The following is a 20,352-nucleotide window of genomic DNA, read 5'->3' as shown; positions in this document are numbered from 1 at the left end:
TAAATAGTGGCAACTATTTATTTACAACAGATACAAAAGAGTTACATGTTAGCAACCTTTACTGTCCTTCCATGTAGTCACCAGCGTTGTGTATAACCCGTTGCCAGCGATATGGAAGTCGTAGTATACCTTTAGCAAAACCTGTTCTGTTGATGGTACGAATGGAGCGGTCTACTGCCTTTCGAATCTCTGCAACAGTTCTGAAGCGAATGCCACGAAGTGGTTCCTTCATCTTCGGAATCAAATCGAAGTCACAAGGACTTAAGTCCGCGGAGTATGCGGATGGTACAGTACTTCCCAGTCCCATCAACTGAAAATATCAGCCACAGCTTGCACTGTATGTACCCGAGCATTGTCGTGCAAAATGATGGGTGGATTCTGCAGAAAGTGTTGCCGCTTCTTTCTCAAAGCTGGTCGCAGGTGATGCTCCAAAAACGAATAGTAATACTGTACATTGACAGTCTGCCGTGGAGGAATGTACTGCGTTAGGTTAACACCATCACAGTCGTACACAAGGATCACCATAAACTTCACCGTACTGGGGCTCTGACGAACGTTTGACTTTCGTGGTGACCCATAATGACGCCATTCATTCGATTGGCGTTTCAGTTTTGGCTCGTGCGATTTGGCCCATGTCTCATCCAGGGTTATGATACGGCGTAAGAAAGTCTCACCTTCGCCCTCATAGCGCTCCAAGTGCGTCTTAGCAGCGTCGTAACGCAACCATTTGTGCATTTCCGTCAAATCATGCCGAACCCATTGTGATGAAATTTTTCGCATATCCAGGCGTTCCTTCAGGATGTGAAGCACAGTCGTATGATTGAATCCGGTTTCTTGGGCGAGCTCACGAATCATCTGGTTTCGATCACTGTCCAGTAACGCTTGTAGGACGACCTGCCCGATGAATGCCCGCCACAGTTTGCCGACCATCGTTGAAGGCTTTTCCCCAACGTGCCACTTTTCTGTAAAGCAATGCAGATTACCCGCAAGCCTCTTGAAGACCTTGATGATACTGTCGTGCTGTACGACCCCTGGCACATTCAATCTTGATCCAACTCTGTTGTTCCTATTTGGAAAACATAGTGACAACGTTACATTAGACCGCTAGCTCACAAGAAGTGACAGTGTTTCTCTCGCTTGTGCGCACGCAGGTGATGTGGGAAGGGCGAGTCCATTTGCTCTAAGGTAAGGTAGGTATGTAACCAACGTGTGCTATCAGCGACAATATTAGATTCCGTTGCATAGCGTCTCCACAGCAGTGTTACCATCATTTAAGTTCCAACCCTCGTATTATTATTATTATTATTATTATTATTATTATTATTATTATTATTATTATTATTATTATTATTATTATTATTATTATTATTATTATTATTATTATTATTATTATTATTACGATTCGTTTTACTCTACCAGGTGACAAAGTAAACTAGATCGCTGTTCGGCGCGCTATGCCTGATTTTAATCTATAATAATTGATAATATTAATAATATTACTGTTATTGTTTTACGCTCCACTAACTACTTTTACGGTTTTCGGAGACGCCAAGGTACCGGCATTTAGTCCCGCAGGAGTTCTTTGACATGCCAGTAAACCTACTGACACGAGGCTGACGTACTTGACCACCTTCAAATACCACCGGACTAAACCAGGATGGAACATGCCACGTTAGGGTCAGAAGGCCAGCGCCTCAACCGTCTGAGCCACTCAGCCCGGCGATTTTAATTGATTTTATCGGGTGAACATAAAGTGTGTCACCAGAGATTTTCACACGCCGATATCCTATGACATGGAACGTCGAACGGATATTTTTCCCACCCTTCAAAAATCTGACTCTACCGGGTTTGAATCCATGACTTTGGGATTCCGAGGCCAACACTCTACCATTGGTAAACAGAGGGAGCATTACGAGTTAATAGTGAGGCTAAATTTCAGTTCAACAGTGCTGTTTTCATTAATCAATTCCATGCTTTCCTACAATATATGGGTGTCGTCTGCATATCTGAATGTATTTAGAAGGAAGGCGTTGCCACGAACTGTATAACACGAGTCTTAGAGGTTTCTCTTTAAATAAAATGTCGGTTAAAGGTTGAATAGTAAAGGAGAAAGAACTCCTGGTGAATACCGACGATAGATGTTGTCATCTTCCTACAAGTACTTCGGCTGTCTTTCCCCAGTATAAGCTTACAAGTATATGTTAGCATACCATAGAGAAGTAGATTTATGATTTAATTTTGTGTACTCATAATTACTTAAAAATATGGTAATTATGTGTGTTACAGAGACGAAATCGAACGACATTTACACCGCAACAGCTACAAGAGTTGGAGTCCCTCTTCCAGAAGACTCATTATCCAGATGTGTTTCTGCGAGAAGAGGTGGCATTGCGTATCAACTTATCAGAAGCCCGTGTCCAGGTACTGTCTAATAAAAATGACCTAAATAGTCCATTTTAAGCATGATGATGATGAAGATGATGATTTTGATGTTTGTTGTTTGAACTGGCCTAACAACTAGGTCATCGGCCCCTAATGATACCAGATGTAACGAAAGGATATGATAATTAAAATTTTAAAATATATCTACTGACTAGAATTAAAATAAATGATGCTGAAAATGATTATGAGATTAAAATAATCAGTGGATCTAATTCGCAATGCCTTATTTTCTAATAAAATTATAAAAAATATTGATTACAATGGAATAAGGCATTGCCTTGGAGTACAGAGATAAAAGAAGTTAAAATAACACATTAAAATACGCAATCACGAACTAAAAGAGAGTCAATGGGATAAAAGCGTAGTTAATAAAAATACACTAATACAAAATGCATTATTACATACGATAAAGAAAGGCCACTATCACTCATAAAATGGATGACAAGGTCTGCTGACTGCTCGTCATCTCGTAGGATGAGGGAAATGGCGAAGATCGGCCAGGTCTACGCACTCCGTAAGGATGTGTACCACGGTTAGATGATCGCCGCAAGTACACATCGGGGGGCGTTCACCCTTCAATAGGTAGGAGAGCGTTACGATGCCATGACCGATTCGAAGACGACATAATACCACAGCTTCTCTCCGAGAAGCCCGAAGCGAAGTCTCCCATACTTTCGTAGTTCCTTTTATCGCTCTCAGCTTATTTGGGAGAGGGGTGGGCTGTCGCTCCATCTCTCAATGGGACATAACCAGATGTCTCTGCTGAGAGCGAATGTCATTGGCAGGAACCCTGTAAGGCAACGAGGGCAAGGTAACAGCCTCCTTGGCAGCCTTGTCTGCTAACTCGTTTCCCTCTACACCCATGTGGCTTGGGAGCCACATAAACCTAATTCTGCTGCCGGCATCCGAACACCCGGCCAGCAGATCCACACTGTACCAGAGGGTGCCGAGGGAAACAAGTACATATAGACTGTAGTGCGTTCAAGGAATCGGTACACAGTAGAAATTGCCGGCGCTCATCGGACAGTGTGTACCCCCAGAGCTTCACAGGTGGCATAGAGTTCTGCTGTGTACACACTACAGATGTTCGGTAGAGGAAAAAGAAACCTTTTATTGTCAACAACGAACGCACAGCCTACTCCCGCCTCTGTCTTCGAACCATCCGTGAAAACAACGACCGAGTCGGGATACCGGCCAACAACAGACAGGAAGATTCTCCGATAAATGGAGGGGTCCGTGTTCTCCTTCGGGCCAGTGTGCAAATTTAGAATGATCTGGAGTCGTCGTATTATCCAAGGAGGTACCTTACTTGGTCGTCTGACAAGACAAAGAACCGAAGGTACATCAAATCATCTGTGACTGCTATCCAAGCGTATTCCAACCGGCCACGTTGCTCGAGGGTAAGCAGCGTACAGCCGATGGTTTCCACTGTGGAATACGCAAGGATAGTTCGGGTGAAGTGGCATCTGTCACAAATTTGAAGCATAGGACAGAAGAATTTACTGGCGCCTCTGGTGTAAAGGCGGCACACCAGATTCAGTGAGCAGGCTAGCAACGGGGCTTGTACGAAAAGCTCCCGTTGCAAACTTAACTCCGCTGGGGAAATGCTATTCAATTTGGCTAGGACATTTTGCCTTGCTTACCCATATTCCGCACAGCCGTAGTCCAACCTGGATAAAATATGTGTCCTATCAAATCGTAGGAGCACCGTGCGTTCTGCCCCCCCAAAAAGTGCCGCTAAGAAACTTCAAGATATTAAGCTTCTTAGTGCATTTCGCTTTTAATTGCCGCACGTGTGGCTCCCACGATAATCTGCTATCAAAAAGGAGCCCAAGAAAACGGTGTCAACTATAGGAAGAGCGGCATTCTCTAAGAAAAGCTCAGGATCTAAGTGAAGAGTGCGCTTCCGGCAGAAGTGTACAACAGAGGTCTTTGCGTTTGAAAACCTAAAGCCATGCTCTAAGGTCCACTGTTCCACTCTCGTAATTGCTTGCTGTAATTGTCGCTCAGCGACGGCCATATTTTGTGAGCTATAATGCAGAGCAAAATCGTTTACATAAATATCGTCGGTATCACTGCTGAACAAGCAGCAGCGACAGTACCGTTTATGGCAATCGCGAACAGAATGACACTAAGAACCGATCCCTGTGGCACTCCATTTCCCTGAACGTGGTATTTCGAATATGCCCTTCCTACTTGGACACGGAATAGACGAAGGGACAAATTTCGCAATAAATACCGGCAAGTTACCTCGTAAACGTCCGACTCGTTGGCTGAATGGTCAGCGTACTGGCCTTCGGTTCAGAGAGTCCCGGGTTCGATTCCCGGCCGGGTCGGGGATTTTAACCAAAATTGGTTAATTCCAATGGCCCGGGGGCTGGGTGTTTGTGCTGTCCCCAACATCCCTGCAACTCACACACCACACATAACACTATCCTCCACCACAATAACACGCAGTTACCTACACATGGCAGATGCCGCCCACCCTCATCGGAGGGTCTGCCTTACAAGGGCTGCACTCGGCTAGAAATAGCCACACGAAATTAAAATTAAACCTCGTAAATTCTATTGATGCAGGACTGAAAGGATGCCGTATCGCCATGTGGTGTCATAGGTCTTTTCTAAGTCAAAGAAAACGGCCACCAAATGCTATTTCGGAAATAAGCGTCCTCAATAGAACTCTCCAGGCGTACCAAGTGGTCAGCGGTCGAGCGAGCGACTCGAAAACCACATTGGTATTAGGACAAAAGTCCTCTTTTCTCCAGGCACCACACAAGTCAGCGATTCACCATCCTCTCAAAAAGCTTACATAATGAGTTTGTAAGACAATAGGTCTGTAACTTCCTGCATACCTAGTATTTTGCTCTGGCTTGAGGACAGGAATTACTATGCCCTCTCCCCACTGCGATGGAAACTCACCCTCTACCCAGATTCGGTTGAACACACGAAGGAGATATAAAAGACTATCATCAATAAGGTGTTTCAACATCTGGTTATGGACATGCCTGGTCCGGGAGCCGTGTCCTTGCCAAGCGCCAAGGCGCTGCGGAGTTCCCACTCCGTAAAGGGCACGTTATATTCCTTTGAAGCTTGAGTGGAAAAACTGAGGTGATGACGTTCTGCCTCCCGCTTCACAACTAAGAAATCACGATGGTAATTCCCGGAACCAGATATATCCACGAAATGACTGGCTATATGATTAGCAATACAAGGTGAACCTGTGATGATATTGCCTGCAATGGAAATTCCCGGAACTAAAGATTATCCTTATATACCCGAAATATATCGAAGTTTAGTCCACACTAAAGATGACGGTGTACGTGACGACATAGACGACACATACTGTATCTCTCCCATGAAACTTTCTTACTCTGTGAAATAAGAACTCGCGCCTGGGCGCGGAGTTTTTTAAATGTTACCAAGTTGGCCACATTAGGCTGACTACCATAGCGTTTATGAGCGCGACGGTGTTCTTTGATAGCTGCTGCAAATTCTTCGTTCCACCAAGGAACGAGTTTTCGGAGAGGGGTCCCTGTAAAGGATGGAATGGACTTCCCAGCAGCAGCAAGAATAACTTGTGTTATGTAAGTTATATCGCCGTATATGTTTCGGCCAATTGCGTCGGTAAAGGTAGCTAGTGCTGTGAACTTTGGCCAATCAGCACTTTTAAGAATCCATCGAGGAGTAGTCTCGATAGATTTTTGTTTCATACGCTGAAATGAGTTGGTTCACCTGTATTCAAAATACATAAATCCAGGTCTCCTAGTAATATTTCCAACAGAGGGGCAAGGCGTATCAGAGCCCCATGTAGGGTGATGGACGTTAAAATCACACGATAAGAGGAATGGAGGTGGAAGCTGATCTATAAGATCAGTTACATTTACTGTTTATTAAGAGGCTGGCCTGGAGGAAAGTAAACATTACACACTGTTGCTATGACAGGCAGCAGTACCCGCATCGCAACTACTTCCAGCGAGGTTCTTAGAGGAACCTCTTCGCTATAGGTGTCAGAACGACGAAGAACATAATTTGTCACTGTACTAAACGCTGTCTTACGTTTAAACTAGCCAACGTGAGTTAAGTAGTAACTTACCACTTACTACTGTAATAAACATTGTCTACTTGTAAACCGGTCATTAAGATTAGCTATTACCGGGCGAGTTGGCAGTGCGGTTAGGGGTGCGCGGCTGTGAGCTTGCACCCGGGAGATAGTGGGTTCGAATCCCACTGTCGGCAGCCCTGAAGATGCTTTAGCGTGTTTTCCCATTTTTACACCAGGCAAATGCTGGGGCTCTACCTTAATTAAGGCCACAGCCGCTTCCTTCCAACTCCTAGGCCTTTCCTATCCCATCGCCGCCATAAGACCTATCTGTGTCGGTGCGACGTAAAGCCACTAGCAAAAAGATTAGCTATTGAAATGGACATTGAATTATTAAGTTATTATTATTATTATTAAATTATTATTATTATTATTATTATTATTATTATTATTATTATTATTATTATTATTATTATTATTATTTGCTGGTGAGATCTAGTGTTTAGAGTGCACTGTGTCTTTTGGTATGGGCTAGAATAAATTTGTTACTTTCATTGACTTGTCTCAGTCTAATCCTTGGATTTGACAATGTGAAAGTGACTTCCTTACGCAGCCAGTCCCTGTAATGAATGGTGTGAAAATATTACCCATAGGGTCGGTTGGTGCAAAAATTTCAGTGGACTTGGCAGACTGATATCTAATAGCAACTTCTGGCTCTGTGAGGGAAGCATCGGGAAACTACCTCACTCCTCATTTACCTAGTATGCCTCTTCAGTGACGCCTAGGCTATCTATGACAGCTGTTGGCGGAACTGAGGAGGGTCAAACCAGCCTTCGGTCTGAATACCCAACATCCGCTATTATTATTATTATTATTATTATTATTATTATTATTATTATTATTATTATTATTATTATTATTATTATTATTATTATTATTATTATTATTATTATTATTATTATTATTATTATTATTATTATTATTATTATTATTCAGATCTTTGTGTGTAAGGACACGGTTTAAAACGAATACATCCCGATTAGCATAAGAGTGAAAAGTGAATTATTCAAGTTGCTGAAATGGATGAATTCATGTCTTCAACAAACATTATCTCCATTCATGAAATAATTAAGTTAAATGAGTAACATAACCATACAAACCATATACGTTCTACGTCCAGGTTGGGCTTTGTCGTTGCTCTACGTACTTACGCGCAGGTTCCCGACGATTCGAACACATTATTCTTTATCAAGAGAACTGTTGCAAACCTGTTCAACCCAAGGTTATCTCTCCTGTCAGCTAAAATCGTCCCAAGGTAGTTACAATCGATGCACATAGAACAACGAAACGGTCCAGCACGACGAAGAAAATAATAGTGTTGCAGTTTAACAGAGATCCTGGAGGCTTCATCTATAATACACTGCTGTGCAAAACCTAAGGACGAGGAAGACAAAGTAACATAACATATTAACTATCATCTGGAAGTGAATGAAATTGCGGGAGCATGTTGCCAGAGGCCTCCCGCTCGTGCACAGATAGCTAGCATGAGGTTAACGAGACTATAGTGCAGGGCCTCTCAAACGTCCAAAATCTCATGCGTGCAAACTGAGGCGCAGAGCTCCTGTACACAGTGCATCGGTCCCACTCGGCGAGGATCGGATGAACGCTTCGTCTCTAGGCTACTCGGTTAAGCTTGGCTCAACTCGGCTCGGATTTGGAGCGCTACGGAGCAAGTGAGGAAGAGGGAGACAGGCGGAGCGAGCGAGACAGGCGTGGAGAAAGAGAGAGACAGCGCTATTGCTCCAAATCGAGGAGTGGGAGTCTGCACTCTGGTCAACCAAGTGAAGTCGTCTTTTGCACCGTGCACAGTGCATGCACTCTGAGAAGCCCTGCTATAGTGCTAAACAGGCCTGGACCCGTAACACGAGGCAGTTGAAGGAACGGGACAAGACAGTACGTGACAATCAGCTAACTGTTACGGTACACTCTGATGGTGTTCTTCATTAGAACATGGCCCGGAGACAACATTTGGATGACTTAACACTGGGAAGAATCATCGGGAAACTGGAAGAAGGACGAAGTGTCTCAGGGGTGTTGTATTGTTCACAGCATTGTTTCCCGTGCATGGGGAACGTTCCCAAACACAGGCACTGCTGGCCGAAGGAGAGAAGGTGGTCGACCACGGTCAACTACAGCAGCAGATGACCGTTACGTTGTGCAACAGGCAACATGGGACCCACATCAAACAGCGGGTAGACGACAAGGCACGCAATCTCACGCTCCACAGTGGCACGGTGACTGCCTGGGGGTGGTCTGTTTGCCCGACGACTATTACGCTGTGTTCCGTTGACAATCGCACATCGGCGGCGCCGTTTGTTATGGTGCCAAGAGCATCAGGACTGGGCCGACAAGAAATGTGGTCGCGTGCTCTTCTCAGATGGGAGCAGATTCAGTCTGAGTAGTGATTCTAAACGTACCCTCATCAGGCGAGAAGTAAGGTAAGGGTGTATTCTGCCCGAAGGCAGGTCCGAACCTCCGCAGAGGTATGCCTGAGCCGGAGTTTACGTACGGTAGGGTGGCCAGTTCCTTTCCGCTCCTCCATTCCCTTACCCCCCCCCCCAACAGCGCGTGGCAACCCATCCAAATCTTGACCACGCCCAATGCTGCTTAACTTCGGAGATCTCATGGGATCCGGTGTTTCAACACGGCTACAGTCAGGCGAGAAGTGAGGATATGTAATCCACCCAGGAACATTGTTGAACATGATCGTTTTGTTGGTCTAAGTGTTTCTCTTTTAAAAACCATGCCCCCTCCCCCCCCCCTCCCCGCCGTTTGGTAATGTCCAGGGGACCATCATGAGTCGCAGTGACTTCCGTGTAGCTTACTGCCTTAGTATAAAAGTGTCATGACTGTTTGTCTCACCGCATATTTTTTTCATACTGTAGCAGTTCTTCGTATGCATGATTCAAGTTTTATCGAGCTATGTTACTTGGCAGTGACAGCATGCGAACGTTACTTTCGTCCTTAAGTTTTGCAAGGAAGTGTATAACAATGGCGTGCGATTTCCGGAGAGGCCTGGTGCAGGTCTTTCGAGTTGCGCGTCTGTGAGAATGGGACCCTTCCTAGAATGAAATCCAATGTTGAAAATGGCACGAAAACCCAGCCAGACGAAATAACCAATGAAGTTTAAAATCCCCAACCCAGCCAGGAATCGACCCCGGGACTCATTCGACCAAAGGCCATTATGCTAACCAGTTAGCCACATCTTCAACTCTAATATGCAATATGTTATTTATTTATTTATTTATTTATTTATTTATTTATTTATTTATTTATTTATTTATTTATTTATTTATTTATTTATTTATTTATTTATTTATTTGTAGAAAAGCTACCACGCTAGTTTTCTTACAAAATTCAAAATAAAACTGTCAAATACACTAATTCCATATCTTACAGGTTTGGTTTCAAAACCGGCGAGCCAAGTGGCGAAAACAGGCCCGATTACAGCTTCTTCAAGACGCCTGGAGGATGCGTTGCTTGGGCCTAGCTACTCCACCTCTCCTACTCGGTAAGATAATCATGGATAAATGATTTAATATTTCCTACATTTAAAAGATGCCTGAATCCATCTCTGTACAGAGTGCACTTCCTCCGTCTTCTGGTATGGGCTAGAACAAGTTTGTTGTCTCAGTTTCATCTTTGGCTTTGGCGTATGAATTATAAGAGGTATGAGGTTCGCATAAGTAATGACGTTATGGCAGCTGATAGTAAATCCAACCAGCTTTCTGGCCGGCAATTAAATATATACACAATAAAATGAATAGACAGCATCCGATAAATGGTATTCGTAAAGGAGAGACTAAGTCAGTGCTTTCAAATTCGTCGCTAACATTCGTAATGGAATCATGAGGACTCCTGTGGTTTAGAATCGTATTGACATGTTTTACTTACTAGAACGATATAACAGTATTTAGCTTTGCCTGCTTGCGTTCAGACAATTAATGTATTCTTTCGATTATTTTCTTTACTTCGTTATACATGAAATATATTGATATAGTTACACCCGCTACTTTTCCAATACATGTCTGTTAGGTCATCAGCCCAGAGGCTGGTTGGATCCTCAAATAGCACCACCAAAGGTTATGCGGTTCTAAGGAAACCGCAAAAACCAATGGCAGCACCAAAATGAGGCATACTAGGCAAGACGAGGAGTGAGGTAATTTGCCATTGCTTTCCTCACTGGGTCAGAAAGTGCTATTGCAACACGACTGACCCTATGAGCAACACCTTTCATAACACTCATGCACTAGTCATGCTCTGAATGTCATTACTCAGCACCACCCATACCCCAGCAGCTTCCATATTGTCACAGCCATGGATGAGACTGGGACTTCGGTGGAAGCTACACTTTACTCTGGCCTGTGCCAATACATATGAATTTCAATCAGTGCCGGATTTGTAATACTCGGGCCCCCTATCAAAATTAATAAAGGCACCCCTACACTCCTCTACCTTTTAGAAACGGACCAGATGATCTGCAGCATCCATTCTTAACAATCAAATTTGGTCTTTATCAGTTGGATTCTCTTGTTTTATTAAATAATACAGTGTAAGGGTCCCTGTCGCCAACCAGAAGGGCCCTATTGCCATTAACATTACCGTTGCAACTCAGGTGGCTTTCATAGAGCTTAATTAATTAATTAATCACAATCAGGTACAATCAATCACTACTGATCTGCACATAGGGCTGTCGTCCAAGTGCAAGATGCCATATAAATTGTTTACCTAGCCTTTACTTAAATTATTTTAAAGAAATAAATCTATCAAATATCGTTTTCGTCAATTATTTAATTCCCTAATTCTTCTTCCTATGAACGAATATTTGCCACAATTTTTCCTTTTGAATACAAACTTTATCAACGGTAATGTTAATGGCAATAGGGCCTTTCTGGTTGGCGACAGGGACCCTCACACTGTATTATTTAATAAAACAAGAGAATCCAACTGATAAAGACCAAATTTTATTGTTAAGAATGGATGCTGCAGATCATCTGGTCCGTTTCTAAAAGGTAGAGGAGTGTAGGGGTGCCTTTATTAATTTTGACAGGGGGCCCGAGTATTACAAATCCGGCACTGATTGAAATTCATATGTATTGGAAAAGTAACGGGTGTAACTTTATCAATATATTTCATGTATAACGAAGTAAAGTAAATAATCGAAAGAATACATTAATTGTCTGAACGCAAGCAGGCAAAGCTAAATACTGTTATATCGTTCTAGTAAGTAAAACACGTCAATACGATTCTAAACCACAGGAGCCCTCATGATTCCATTACGAATGTTAGCGACGAATTTGAAAGCACTGACTTAGTCTCTCCTTTACGAATACCATTTATCGGATGCTGTCTATTCATTTTATTGTGTATATATTTATATATCGTCTTTCCTATTTTATTATTTTTCAACTAATGTCATTCCATGCCATCTCTCCGCTGACAGCTCGGAACATACCGTATCCCATGGTAAAACAGCTCGTCTCATTACTCCAAAGTCTTCCCAGCCCAAAGTTTGCAAAATGTTAACACTACTCTTTTGCCGGAAATCACCCAGAACAAGTCGTGTTGCTTTCCTCTGAATCTTTGCCAGTGTTAATATAAGCTGCTTCACTCATCTTTTCAAGCAAGCCTGGTGAGGGTCACATCACTGGAACCATACTCTAATTGGGGTCTTACCCCTCTTTTACACCTTTATTACAACCCCTAAATACCAACATGGACCATAGTTTCACCATGAGAATGACTCTGGAAAATACATATGAATACAGCGTTCGACTAGGACATCTTTTTATAGATTTTAAACAAGCCTATGGCAAAGTTAAGAGATCGACATTGAGGGAAACAATGAAGGAGTTTAAATTCCCACAGAAGTTAATAAAATTGACTAAGATGACCTTGGAGAATAGCAGAAGTCAGGTAAAAGTGCAGGGAAGTCTGTCAAGATCTTTCAGAACCGAAGAAGGCCTAAGGCAAGGAGACCCCTTATCACCAGTGTTATTTAATCTAGCGTTGGAGAAAGCTGTAAGATCAGTAACTACTAATCCGGGTGGTAATATTTACAATAGACTGATCCAAATTTTGGCTTATGCAGATGATGTGGTGATACCTGCTAGAAGTAACGAGGCACTTACAACTGCCTTGAGGGAGCTGAAAGATGCGGCTGGGTCCTTGGGCTTGGAGATAAGTGAGGCTAAACCTAAATATATGGTAACGGAGAGAAATGGAAGGAACACGGAAAAACTCCAAGTGGATGGTTACACCTTTGAAGCAGTAGATAGCTTCATATATCTTGGCTCAGTAATAACATCAGAAAATAAAGTTGAGACAGATATTGTAAATCGAATTAAGGCTGCCAACAGATCCTACAGGGCACTGTATCCCCTTCTGAGAAGTAAAAACTTAAGCAGGAAATTAAAGCTGACTCTCCACAAAACAATAATTAAACCAGTGCTTATGTATGGGAGTGAGGCATGGGTATTAACTGAGGCCAGGGAAAGGAAAGTACTGAGGAAGATATTTGGACCGGTGAAGGAGGGAGATTTATGGAGAATCAGAACAAATGAAGAAATAAGATTATTGTATAAGGAGCCGGACTTGGTGACATCAATCAAAATGAGACGAATTGGATGGCTGGGGCAAGTACAACGGATGAAGGAGAGAAGAATTCCAAAGAAAGCACTGACAGGACACCCTGGGGGCAGGAGAAGGAGAGGTCGGCCCCGGATGAGATGGCTGGAGGATGTGGAGACTGATCTGAGGACCGTTGGAGTCAGGAGGTGGCGTAGGCGTGCTGAAGACCGGGACGACTGGAGAGCTGTGGTCAAGGAGGCCAAGGTCCTTGAAGGACCGTAGAGCCATGGAGTAAGTAAGTACGTAAGTAAATACCAACATAATCATCTGAAGAGATCTGTAACCTGTACTTGCAACCTCGTTAATGATATTATCTCAATGAAGATCTTTACTATATTAACACCTAGATACCTACACTCCATCAAGTTCGAATCCCACTGTCGGCAGTTTTCTGTGGTTACCCATTTTCACACCAGGCAAATGCTGGTGCTGTACCTTAATTAAGGCCACGGCCGCTTCACTCCAACTCCTAGGCATTTCCTGTCCCATCGTCGCCATAAGACCTATGTGTGTCGGTGCGACGTAAAGCCACTAGCAAAAAAATATCATGGCCTGACTTTTCACACCATTTACCATCATACCATTGTCTGCTGTCCACCACACAGTGTCAAGGTCTTTTTCAGACGCTCACAATACCATATCTTATTTATTACACTATACAGAATAACAATACCCTCTAAAAACCTTATCTGTGATTCCAGTTTTTGACTCATATAATTTATAAACATATGTATATATAAAACATAAAAGTCCAGTAACACTGCCCATTGAAACCCCCTCTTTATCATTACAGGATTAGGTATTGCTTCTCCTACTCTAATTCTCTGAGATCAGTGTTCTAGAAATGTCGCCACAATCAATCAATCAATCAATCAATCAATCAATCAACCAACCAACCAATCACTACTGATCTGCATTTAGGGCAGTCGCCCAGGTGGCAGATTCCCTATCTGTTGTTTTCCTAGATTTTTCTTAAATGATTTCACAGAAATTGGAAATTTATTGAACATCTCCCTAGGTAAGTTATTCCAATCCCTAATTCCCCTTCCTATAAATGAATATTTGCCCCGATTTGTCCTTTTAAATACCAACTTTATCTTCATATTGTGATCTTTCCTACTTTTAAAGACGCCACTCAAACTTATTCGTACACCAATGTCATTCCACGCCATCTCTCCGCTAACAGCTCGGAACATACCACTTAGTCGAGCAGCTCCTCTTCTTTCTCTCAGTTCTTCCCAGCCCAAACTTTGCAACATTTTTGTAACGCTACTCTTTTGTTGGAAATCACCCAGAACAAATCGAGCTGATTTTCTTTGGTTTTTTTCCAGCTTTTGAATCAAGTAATCCTGGTAGTGGTCCCATACACTGGAACCATACTCTAGTTGGGGTCTTACCAGAGACTTATATGCCCTCTCCTTTACATCCTTACTACAACCCCTAAACACCCTCATAACCATGTGCAGAGATCTGTATCCTTTATTTACAATCCCATTTATGTGATTACCCCAATGAAGATCTTTCCTTATATTAACACCTAAGTACTTACAATGATCCCCAAAAGGAAATTTCACCCCATCAACGCAGTAATTAAAACTGAGAGGACTTTTCCTATTTTTGAAACTCACAACCTCACTTTTAACCCCGTTTATCAACATACCATTGGCTGCTGTCCATCTCACAACATTATCGAGGTCAAGTTGCAGTTTCTCATAATCTTGTAACTTATTTATTACTCTACACAGAATAACATCATCCGCAAAAAGCCTTACCTCTGATTCCACGTTTCAATCACACTTTTATCTAGTACAATAGTGCTCATTTCAGTTAGTAGTCTCGTATGACCTAACCTGTCAAAATCCTTGGATAAGTGAATAACGATACAGTCCATTTGATCTCATGAATCTAAAGTATCTGGTGCATCTTGCAGTTGACCCTCACTAGAATCAACTTTCCTAAAGCTGAACTGCCTTCTATCAGATCAGTAAGTAATTTCGCAACGTGTCTAATATAATCAGAAAAAAATGCTTTCCCAGAGCTTAAAAGTAACACATGTCAAGCTGACTGGCGTTTAATTACATACTCTGTGTTTGTTACCCTTACATTCGTACACAGGGTCTACTATAGCAAAACTCCGTTAATTTGGTATAACTCCTTCATGCAATAAGTAATAAACTAAGTACTTCAGTATCTCCCTGGAAATCTTATCATTTCCAACTGCTTTTCTAGTTTTCAACTTTTGTACCGTTTTGTAAAAGATGTCGAGGAAGACTACGCCTACAATATGTACAGCAAATCATGTCTGATGTAGGATACAGAAACTATGAAGAGATGAAGAGGAAAGCTATGAATAGAGTGGACTGGAGAACAGCTGCAGACCAATCCATGGATTGAATACTTAAGAAGGAGAAGAAGGAACATTTCAGTACTTCGCTGATATCAGCCACCTCCTCTGCCTGGACATTTATCCTTATACGTCCAGCTATCTTTACATACTGTTGACTAAAAATTTCTTCCTTTTGCAAATTCTTACATATACACTCACCCTTGTTCATTAACGATTCCTGGAATGTCCTTCTTGGAATTCGTTTATGCCATGAAGTACCTATACACACCTTTCCATTCTTCTTCAAAATTCATGACATCCAATTACGCTTGTCGTCATGTTATATATAGCTGACTTCTTCGCTAAATACAATTTTCTGGTAATTTCTTTTAATTTCCTCCACAACCATTCTTAACTCTATTTTTTTTCATCCTGCACTTAATTTCTTTCAGTGGGTCTTTTTTTTCTATTTGCTTTACGTCGCACCGACACCGATATGTCTTATGGCGACGATTGGGATAGGAAAGGCCTAGGAAGTGGAAGGAAGCGGCCGTGGCCTTAATTAAGGTACAGCCCCGGAATTTGCCTGGTGTAAAAATGGGAAACCACGGAAAACCATCTTCAGGGCTGCCGACAGTGGGGCTCGAACCCACTATCTCCCGATTACTGGATACTGGCCGCACTTAAGCGACTGCAGCTATCGAGCTCGGTCAGGGGGTCTTCACGATTCCTTAACACATTTAAAGGTTCATAACTTTTTCACACTCCGCAACAATTGTTTTAAACCCTTACTATAGGCTGTTTACATTTTTATTTACAATTTTCAAATGAACATAATTACTTTTGAAAAATAATCCTTCTTTTACAACCTTCTTTTGTATCGCATTTATTTTTAACTAGCTGATGTACCCGTGCTTCGCTACGGAATTCTACTTTGTATACAGAATTCTAGGTTAGATAGTGTAAACGTTGTGAGCAAGATTGTATTAAGTTGAATAGCTCTTAACGTTGCCCTAGAAACACGACGGGGAAGTCACCAAACGTCTTTTCTCATATGAAGACTGGGTTAGGGAATATTCATTCTAATGACAGGCCTTTCTTGTCTACCATCAGTCACTATCAGGTTGGGGAGTTTTCATTATAATGGCAAACACTCATTCTCCGCCCGCCTTTATAGATTCTCAGAAAGACTCTCTCAGTGGTTTTCCCAACTGGAATGAACATGGGTCATTACAATGACGTCAGTAGGAATGGCGCGATTAAAAGCAATGCTTTCTTATGAAATAGAAAAACCACACATTTTCTCACTTCTAACGAACAGTACTACGCTGCCGAACTAACAGTCCAAAGTTACAGAGCTGGAATGACCAAGACGCAGACATCCGTGATCCGTGAACACTAGTCTTTTTTCAGCGGGGGGGGGGGGGTCGAATAGTTGATAGTCCCAGGGCAAAAACTATGCCTGTTCACTTATCTATTTCCTGGGAGTACCCGATGAGTCAGAAATTCTCAATTCACTACACTGGCAGGGAAAAAACTATATGAGGTGGAGGCAATATTTCCTCCAAGCCAGAGAAGAAACCACATCTTCGCTGCTAATTTGGAATAAACTGAATGTAGATTGAATAAAAGTGAAGAGGAAGAAGCTATTCTTAAGAAACGGCTCCTTTTAGGGTTGAATTTTGAGTTATTTAGTGAATTCTGGTATTATAATTTGGAATAAACCTAAATTCTAGACCTAATTCTAGACCAGTTCATACTACTACTACTACTACTACTACTACTTTTTGCTATTTGCTTTACGTCGCACCGACACAGATAGGTCTTATGGCGACGATGGGATAGGAAAGGCCTAGGAATCGGAAGGAAGCGCCCGTGGCCTTAATTAAGGTACAGCCCCGACATTTACCTGGAGTGAAAATGGGAAACCACGGAAAACCATCTTCAGGGCTGCCGACAGTGGGGCTCGAACCCACTATCTCCCGATTACTGGATACTGGCCGCACTTAAGCGACTGCAGCTATCGAACAGCAGTACTACTACTACTACTACTACTACTACTACTAACTGAGCATCTGTCCTAAGTGTGCACACTGCTCATTCAAAACAGCGCGTCAGAGTAGGTATCGAATAGCTGGAATACTATGATGAACCAGTGTGTTACGTACCAGCAGTATCAGAAAATGTATGAACCAGAGGAATGGCATGCTAAAGAAGAAAGTTATCTAACTCCCCAGCCATTTCCCGCCAATATTCAGTCAGGCTGTAATACTCGGTACGCAGCAGTAATTCCATCTATCGGAGTTGAGTGTCAGCATAAGAGACAACAAACAACGGTCAATGTAATGTTATTGTTGATAAATTTTACGCGCTTTCGATATCGTAGGCGTTCACATTTAATTGTATTCGGGCTCTGAAATACCACTCTTATCATAGTCGGTACGGTAAAACTGAATAAAACATAAATGATCGGAAATTGTATTCTCTATAACTTTATGTAGTACTTTTCCACAGGACCAATAACATAGTTATTTAAAAATTCAATTTTATGTGCCTTCCCCTAAACTATCAATTCACCCTGGGTGAGTGAAATTGTTTATAGCTTAAACTGTAGTTTCTTATTCCCCGACTCTATATACCGATTTTTATTAAATTCTGTTTACCCATTTTCTCGGGGCTCGGCGTTGATATGGACTTAGCAACAAAAATACAAATTCATGAATATCTCTGTTATGTATAAGACATAAATGATCAGAAATTTAATTCTACATAACTTTAGTTATGTACTATTTATCGATATGACCACTAATAATATAAATATTTGAGAATTAAATTTTAGGCCTTCCCCTAAACCACCATTTCAACCAGCGTGAATAAAATGATTTACAGCCTAGATTGTAATGGCTCATCCCCCGACTTTACATACCGATTTTTATTAAATTCTCTTCAGCCGTTTTCTCGTAATGCGTGTACATACATACATACATACATACATACATACATACATACATACAGACAGACAGACAGACAGACAGACAGACAGACAGACAGACAGACAGACAGACAGACAGACAGACAGACAGACAGACAGATAGAAATTACGGAAAAGTAAAAACTGCATTTCCTTGTTACTGTGGACATGACCGATACAGAAATACCATTCTTTCCGAATTCTGAGCAATGTGCAGACAAAACTCTTATTTTATATTTATAGATAGATTGAGAGATAGATAGACAACGGCTAAGCTTCGTGATCACTTATATAATCTATCACTTCAGTTTCTCCTTTGAGCTCATCTGGTTTTATCAGCACCACGTCTACAGTAGAATATCCTTCGATCTAGTTTGTTCCATCACTTTCTGATTCAGCTGTCCTTCCTGGATTACTTATTATTTGTTGATAATGCTTTCTATCACACTGCGGTGGACTTTTCAAAGGAGCTAGAGGTTTAAACGTTCATATCAGCCGCTCGGATCCACAAATTCAACGTAATAAATTGACGACTATGTATCATAATACAGAGCACGAGCAAGGTTCCTCTAATTCCATCGATGAGGTTATTGAGCCCCCTCAACCTGGCCAGCCGACAACAAAATTTAAACTACATTTAACTGAATCAAGACCAACTAAAATACTCAGAACACAATACAGAAAAAATCATGGCTGCCGTGTCGGGCCAAAGCTGACATGGCGAGGAGTAACCTAATAATGGTCCTGAGAATATTTTAGTACGAAAAGATTTATCGAAGGTTATCGAAAACTTAATATTTGGCTCGTAAAAGAGCAATGGTAAGTTTACGTGCGCTTTATCTAAGAGAGGGAGATGCACTGGGCAGATTTTAAAAGCTTTACACCTAAAATCAAGTTACCATTACCTAACAAATTTCACTTCATTTAAAACATGAATATGGACTAAAGAAAAACCGACACAATACCGAGCAAACAAAAAAGTCAGTTTTCCTGTTCTCAACACTATGACAACATGCCCATTAACGCATCATTCATCCTTCACACAAACCATCCTTGATCGGTGGTGGTGGTGACTTTTGTTTTAAGAGGAAGTACAACTAGGTAACCATCCTCTCTGGAAAAATTAGTGGAAAAAAAATTTAAAATAAAACAAAATTATCGATACTTAAAGCACAGAAGTGCCAAGTCCATATTTCTTAAATTATGGGAAATGCAAAAACAAAGTTTCAAACTCGTGTTTCGATATCAAATGATGTATTATTATTTGGAGGTGCTGACTTTTTAGGTATAATAATCTCTCAGAAGTGTTTTTCTAATCAGTTTATGTTAGAAATTTTCATACATTCTTTCTAAATGTGATTATTTGTGCTGATGTCAGGACATGGCACAATTGAGCACTTGTTAACGCAGTTTTATTGGACATAGGATAAATTACTGTCTTTTCTTGTAAAATTAGAAACCAGGTCAGAAATTCAATAGACGATACATTTATTCATCTAAATCTAAGAATACATACATTATGGAACGAACATAGGATTATTACTAAACTGAATTTCTTCAGTAAAATCAAATCAAAATCAAATTTCTACATTAGAAACAACTGTGTTATGGAACCATTTTTGCATAAGGTATATACAGGTGCTATTTTCAGGCATTGTAGCAAGATAAATTGAATTTTGAACCTATTTTTAATCCAAAGGGTATTTGCTGTCCTCTAGTGCTCTTCATTTTCCTCATCAATTCTTACGGCCGCCCAAACAGCTTCGTCATAAACTCCCTTTGCCGAAGGAAAACTGTTGTAAAACTCCCTATATTTAGCTGGGATGACTCCAGTTTTTAACATAGTCAACAAATCTCTCATTTTCTGAAGTGACATAGGTAGCA

General features: G+C 41.5%; 1 protein-coding gene across 1 annotated transcript in view; it reads left to right on the top strand.

Moving 5' to 3' along the window:
* The window catches only part of LOC136873580 (dorsal root ganglia homeobox protein), a 110,763-nt gene that overhangs the window by 75,157 nt on the left and 15,254 nt on the right, over positions 1 to 20,352 (top strand). Inside the window, exons 2-3 of the mRNA XM_067146716.2 lie at positions 2,287 to 2,421; positions 9,941 to 10,052. Of these exons, the coding sequence (XP_067002817.2) occupies positions 2,287 to 2,421; positions 9,941 to 10,052 (247 nt within the window). The remainder of the gene's footprint in view (positions 1 to 2,286; positions 2,422 to 9,940; positions 10,053 to 20,352) is intronic.

This window comes from Anabrus simplex, chromosome 1 (genome assembly GCF_040414725.1).
Source record: "Anabrus simplex isolate iqAnaSimp1 chromosome 1, ASM4041472v1, whole genome shotgun sequence".
NCBI classification, from domain to species: domain Eukaryota; kingdom Metazoa; phylum Arthropoda; class Insecta; order Orthoptera; family Tettigoniidae; genus Anabrus; species Anabrus simplex.
This window is presented reverse-complemented; position numbering and strand designations above follow the sequence as displayed.